The sequence below is a fragment of the Arachis ipaensis genome, chromosome B10, assembly GCF_000816755.2.
Source record: "Arachis ipaensis cultivar K30076 chromosome B10, Araip1.1, whole genome shotgun sequence".
Classification (NCBI taxonomy): Eukaryota; Viridiplantae; Streptophyta; class Magnoliopsida; order Fabales; family Fabaceae; genus Arachis; species Arachis ipaensis.
The window spans coordinates 56,812,949-56,818,774 of NC_029794.2; the positions used below are offsets into that span (position 1 = coordinate 56,812,949).

Genomic DNA, 5,826 nt, shown 5'->3' on the forward strand with positions numbered 1-5,826 from the left:
CCGCTTCTTGTTCTTCTTCTTCTTACCGCTACACCACCACCTGTGATCCGCCACTCCTCCTCCTCTTCGCCCTCATCGCCCGCCGCTTCTTCTTCTTCTTTTGTGAACTATATTTTTTTGTAGAATTTCTTAATTTTTTTGTGAAATTTGTTGTGAAATATCTATAATTTAATTTTGTGATTTGGCTTGAATTTGGAATATTGTTGTTGCTGAATTTGTTGATTATTGTTTAGAGTGCATGTTGCTTGAATTTCTTTAAAAGAAGACGAAGAAGCAGAGCAAGAATAAAGGAGCGAAAATTTTAGTTTTGAATTTTGTTGATGGTTCTGATTTTTTTAGTTCTGATTTTCTGAGGTGGGGGTGGTGGTGGGTTCTTGTTCAGCTTGGGCTTGTGGTTAATTTTAGTTGATTTTGGGGTGAAGGGAAAAGGGTATTTTCGTTCGAAGGACGATTTTAAAACAAACTAAAACCTTATGGACCATTTTGGAGCGAAAAAAAGACCGGGGACAAAATTGATTTTTGGCCTTTATGCTAGGGACCAAAATCACACTTATTCCTTCAGTTTATTGCTGGTCAGTTTATTGCTCAGTTTATTGTTGATAATTTGGTATTGTTGGTTATTGATTTATTGTTCAATTTATTGCTGGTTTCTGTCCTTGATTTATTGTATTTGTTTATGTAATTTGACGTCAGTTCAAGTGAGAATATGGGCGACACCAGATTGCCTCCAGTTCCTATTCCAAATGAATCACAGAGCATCACGTTCCTCCCAGTCTGCCACCACGTTCTTCGCGGACAGAGCACCACGAAGCCCCAGCCACAACCTGAACGACCCTTGCACATAGCAGTAGCAGCCTAGTAGAGCGCGACCCTCATCCCTCACACGTTATTGATGCTGACTGGCTGATTTTGTTTTGTTTGTTAAATTGTTTGCTGACTTGGTATTGTTGCTGGTTAAGTGGTTATTGATTCATTGCTGGTTATTGATTCGTTTATGCAGTTTGAGTCAGTTCAAGTGAAAAGATGGGTGACACTGGATTGCCGCCAGTTCCTCTGCCAAATGAATCAACTAGCATCAGATCTCCAAGTGCATTGCCTGCTGTGCCAGCTCCTCATAGAAACACAAGGAAGCTTGCTAGTAGAGGCCGAGGGAAAACTGTGAACTTTTAAACTTCTTTAATTGTATTTGAATTCCTTTTGTTGTTAAATTTCATTAGACCAAGACTTTGTTAATTATTGTGTATTTGTGTTGGTGGATTTCAATGTTATGACTTTGTAAAATAGTATGGTAGTATTTTTTTTGAATTGATTAAAAAAATCGAACAAACCGAATCAAACTAAATCGATTTTAATTGGTTTGGTTTGATCCGGATGGTTTTGATAAAAATCGAACTAAATCGAACCGCAATTTAATTAAATGATCAGATCGGATGACTTTTTTCTTAAAAACCGAACCAAACCGCACCGCAAAAATCTTTAGTTGGATCACTACCATTGGTGGGGGGCTCAATACAACATCAAACACCCATGTTATTTGACCATAGAGGTCATCTTTTTATTCACCATAGGAGGACTTCCTGGGAATAGTCCCGGCTAATTCTAAACTAAACATTACTCTACGTTATACTTATTGTGTGGTAGCACATTTCCATTGTGTATTTTCTATGGGAGCTATTTTTGCTTTATTTGTTGGTAGGTAAAATCTTTGGTCAGACATATCTTGAAACTTTAGGTAAATCTATTTTTGAATCACTTTTTTCCGGATGAATCCAACCCTCTTTCCCACGCATTTCTTAGGACTTTCGGGTATGCCGCATCACATTTCAGATTATCCATATGCCTACGCTGGATGGAATGCCCTTAGTAGTTTTGGCTCTTATATATCCGTAGCTAGGATTCGTTGTTTCTTCATAGTAGTAACAATCACTTCAACCAATGGAAATAACATAACAAAGGCAAACATTCCTCGGGCTGTCGAACAAAATTCAACCACTAGAATGGCCGATACAAAGTCCTCCAGCTTTTCATACTTATGGAATGTAAAAGAAAAAGTAGCCAACTGCTACTAAGAGCCTAACAGAACTACTGAAAATTTTGGTTCCAACGAACAGCAGTTGAGGACTAACTTTGACCTAATTTTAGAGTTAAGAAAGCAAGCTATGTTCAAAATGGCTACTTACCAACAGGGGATGGCGACACATTACTAGGCCAGAGTGCCATATTGAAATTGTATCAAGCTGAGCCGGAGCAGCTCCTACTATGACTGGACAGCAATGGACTCTTTCTCAAGACCCTAACCCTTGTTTTTTTTTATTTTCTAAATGTGATTCTCAAACATAACCCGATTCTTACAGTCTTGCAATTATTTCAAAAACAATTCTGCCAAAATCTAACTACAAAATGAACTGTCACAATTTGGAATATATGAAGTCATAAGTTGCTCATTGCTGGTTTAACACGGATGGTCTAACATAAGATTCACGTTAAACGAAGAAAAACCCGAAATACTCGCAGAATATCTAAGTATGCCCTACAGAATTATCTCTAAAAGACCAATAAAACAAACTGGTACAGAAATATTTTCCATTAAAACAATTTAAACCAACAACCCAAATATAAATATGACTGATTCTGGGGCAGTAAAACCAGAGAACCTCGGCGTTTGGGGGGAATATCAAGCACTTCCTGATAGCACCTGCATAAAATAAATATATTAAATAATTAATGCTTCTGAATTAATATACATAAATGTAAAGCAAAATAGAGGCAGACACCTGGGCAAAGTTGGGAAGACACGATAAATACAGGTTAAATGAATACACACAAACAGGAATCTACACCCCATACTAAAATCATTTAGTTCAAAATCTTTAAATACCTGGTGTGGTGATGCAGACCGCGATCGTGATCTTGGCCTACATAATTCAATAAATAATAGTTCAGGAACATAACAGTTCAACAATATTACACCATCTGACCCAAATAGCAACCCAAAACCATACTAAACAATACTATAATTTGTATACCTTGAAGCCTTGATTGGGGATGCGGATCTGGATCTAGAACGTGACCTAGACAGAGATCGCTCCAATGATCTACTGCAGAATGAAACCATAGCACTTTCCATAAGTAAAAGAAATGTATAACTAAAAGAACAATAACACCAAATAGGGACAACACCTTCTATCCCTCTTAGGACTTCTACTCCTGCTGGGGCTTCTGCTGCGGCTCCTTGAACGACTACCCTCATACTTCCTCACCTATAATAGCAGCCAAAATTATCATGGAAAAATCACTCATTTATGCTGTAAAAAGGGGGGAAGTGGGAAAGGGAGAGAGGTGTGGATCTGGGAAGATCATTTATTGAAAAAGCGACAGATACAAAAGATCGCTTGTAAAATGAATCAAAACAGGTAGAAATTGTTAAGTTGACGAGCTCAGCTGAAATAAACACGCCCATAAATTAAAAAATTGTTCTACATGTGAAACACACACAGATGAGAAATTGTACAAATGTCAGCAGTTACCCGAATATAAGCTCTTGCCCAAGGGTTTCTAAACTCAGTATCATCCAGTTTCCGAATCTGTGAAATAGAATACAAGTTAGAAAACAGAATTTGGTAGCAATCTTGGTATCATTCATATATTAAACTTCATGTCTCAAAACTTACAGCATATTTCATGTCATCATAATTAGTGTAATCAACAATGCCAAAAGTCCCTAAACAGAAAAGTGATATAAATTAGTTAAATAGAGATGTATCTAGCAAGAAATGGATCAGCATATTGGAGAAGGAGAAAGAGGGAAAGACCATAGCTATTCCAAAATTAAAAGTTTAAGTATCATAAGCTTGATAGTTGTCATTGGCACAGCTTATGCTTAAAGATGTACAGTGTTGCAATGGAGACATGTAAAATCAATAAAATTAGTGCAAGACATCACAAGTTCACAACTGTATCACAGTGGAAAATCAAAGAGATGTATGTACCTTCGCTATCACGGGAAACCTCAGCAAAGCATACATCACCAGCTTTTCGCATATGATCCTGATAGCATATCCGAAACATGGTTAATGGGAGAACGGTGAAATAAGCAGTAGTTAAATGCTAAGTATGAATATTGTAAGACCTTCAAATCTTGCCAGGATGCAGAAGAGGGAAGTCCACGAACAATAACTGCATATAAATTTAAAAAAAAAAAAAACAACAACAACAACTCAGGTCAAGTGTATACAATTTAAAACAAAGAAAACTTCATGAACAAAGGTTGATCTGTAACTTATGCAATGCAGCTAACTCGTAAATCATGAAGCATATAAAGCAAAGAAAACACATAAATTTTTCAAAATGTAAAACCCATGCCAACACAGGTCAGGGTCATTGAAAATGGTAATATCATTATATGTATTTCAATTGTATGCTAAATTGGTAAGGAATCTGAATAAGGGAAGGGGGTAGGGAGCCAGGGAGGCATTTGGCATGTGCTTCAGATCCTTGCATATCAAGGATGTAAATTCTCTTAACAGACGCACCTCGGTATTCAGAATGGCGTGATACCCCAAAACGGCCCCCACCACCACCACCACCACCGCCACCTCCACCACCATAGCCACGACGATCACTTGATGATGGCCCTCTACCACCATGGGCAAGCTCCACCTAAAAAAAAGCAAAGATGGGAAAAACAACAAAAGAAACTATCAACCTAACAAGATAAAAGTTTGAACAGCTTATTACCCTTAAACGACAACCATCAAAGTTGTACCCATCTCGACCTCGAATTGCTTCTTCTGCATCTCGAGCATTGTCAAACTAGCAAGCAAAAGAAACAAGATATCATCAAACAAAGAAAGAGAACCACACACATAGAGAGAGAATTGCCAACAAAAAGGTACAAAAGTTGAGCAAGTATAAATACCTCAACAAAGCAATAACATGGAGGGCGGGGTGGAATCTTCAATTCAATATCCATGATACGGCCATACTGTAGGTAAATGAGGGGGGAAAAAAGATAATTATGTTAGTACACCAACTACCAACCCCATCCTGCTCTTACTAATTTAGATTACATTGGAAAATGAACATCGTGCAACTCCTACACAATATAAGGTACACACCTTATCCTCAAGTTAAGCATCCTTGGAAATCATTAGATATCCAAGCTAACTGAAGATAGACAGAATATAATGAAACAGATGCACCATAATGTAGTATTAAACAAGTAAAGCGACAGACAAACCTTGTAGAATAAATCTTCTATTTCTGATTCTCTTATATCCGAGGGCAGATTACCAACATAAATTGTGCGAGAAAAGCGACCACTCATATCTGGTTGAATAAGTTATAGAGTCCCTCTACAAACAAAAATAGGAAAAACATTAATAAAGAAGAAATCAGCCGCTTTATGAAGATGAGCATAATCCTGAATTGTCTATTTAATTAGTGATCATCACATTACTCTTGATGACACAAAAATAAATTAAAACCAAAACTATGAAGCAAACCAAGTGAGCAATCCTTGAGGTGAGCGGTGCTCCACAAGCTCCATTGCTCATTTGCTCCAAGATGCTCCAAAGCTATAACAATTTTGAAATAAAATTTGATCTCCTCATCCTCTCCAGAATATAAGCAGGCATACATCTTCTGAGAGTGAGCAAGAATCTCCAATTATATAAAAAAATAACAACTCCAACCCGTTTCTCCCACTCCCTCTATATATCCCTATGTTTGATTGCAAAGCTCATATTTGTCCAAGCGCTTGTCATCTATCATAAAGAAAGCATTGGTGTCATGAGATCAAATTAAGATCGGCATATACTTAAGTAT

General features: G+C 37.3%; 1 protein-coding gene across 4 annotated transcripts in view; it reads right to left on the minus strand.

The window, feature by feature from the left end:
* LOC107623119 (serine/arginine-rich splicing factor SR34A) overlaps positions 2,391 to 5,826 on the minus strand; it is a 4,228-nt gene continuing 792 nt past the window's right edge. The window contains exons 2-14 of one of the 4 annotated variants that reach the window (XM_016325277.2): positions 5,505 to 5,765; positions 5,240 to 5,354; positions 4,919 to 4,984; positions 4,738 to 4,812; positions 4,533 to 4,659; positions 4,130 to 4,176; positions 3,990 to 4,047; positions 3,672 to 3,721; positions 3,528 to 3,584; positions 3,181 to 3,260; positions 3,027 to 3,098; positions 2,879 to 2,915; positions 2,391 to 2,695 (exon numbers count right to left, since the gene is read on the minus strand). In XM_016325277.2, the coding sequence (XP_016180763.1) occupies positions 2,675 to 2,695; positions 2,879 to 2,915; positions 3,027 to 3,098; positions 3,181 to 3,260; positions 3,528 to 3,584; positions 3,672 to 3,721; positions 3,990 to 4,047; positions 4,130 to 4,176; positions 4,533 to 4,659; positions 4,738 to 4,812; positions 4,919 to 4,984; positions 5,240 to 5,326 (777 nt within the window). In that variant the 5' untranslated portion in view covers positions 5,327 to 5,354; positions 5,505 to 5,765 and the 3' untranslated portion in view covers positions 2,391 to 2,674. Of the gene's footprint in view, positions 2,696 to 2,878; positions 2,916 to 3,026; positions 3,099 to 3,180; positions 3,261 to 3,527; positions 3,585 to 3,671; positions 3,722 to 3,989; positions 4,048 to 4,129; positions 4,177 to 4,532; positions 4,660 to 4,737; positions 4,813 to 4,918; positions 4,985 to 5,239; positions 5,355 to 5,504 lie in introns of all 4 variants that reach the window. The other 3 variants (XM_021113096.1, XM_016325278.2, XM_016325276.2) reach the window with 3 other exon arrangements.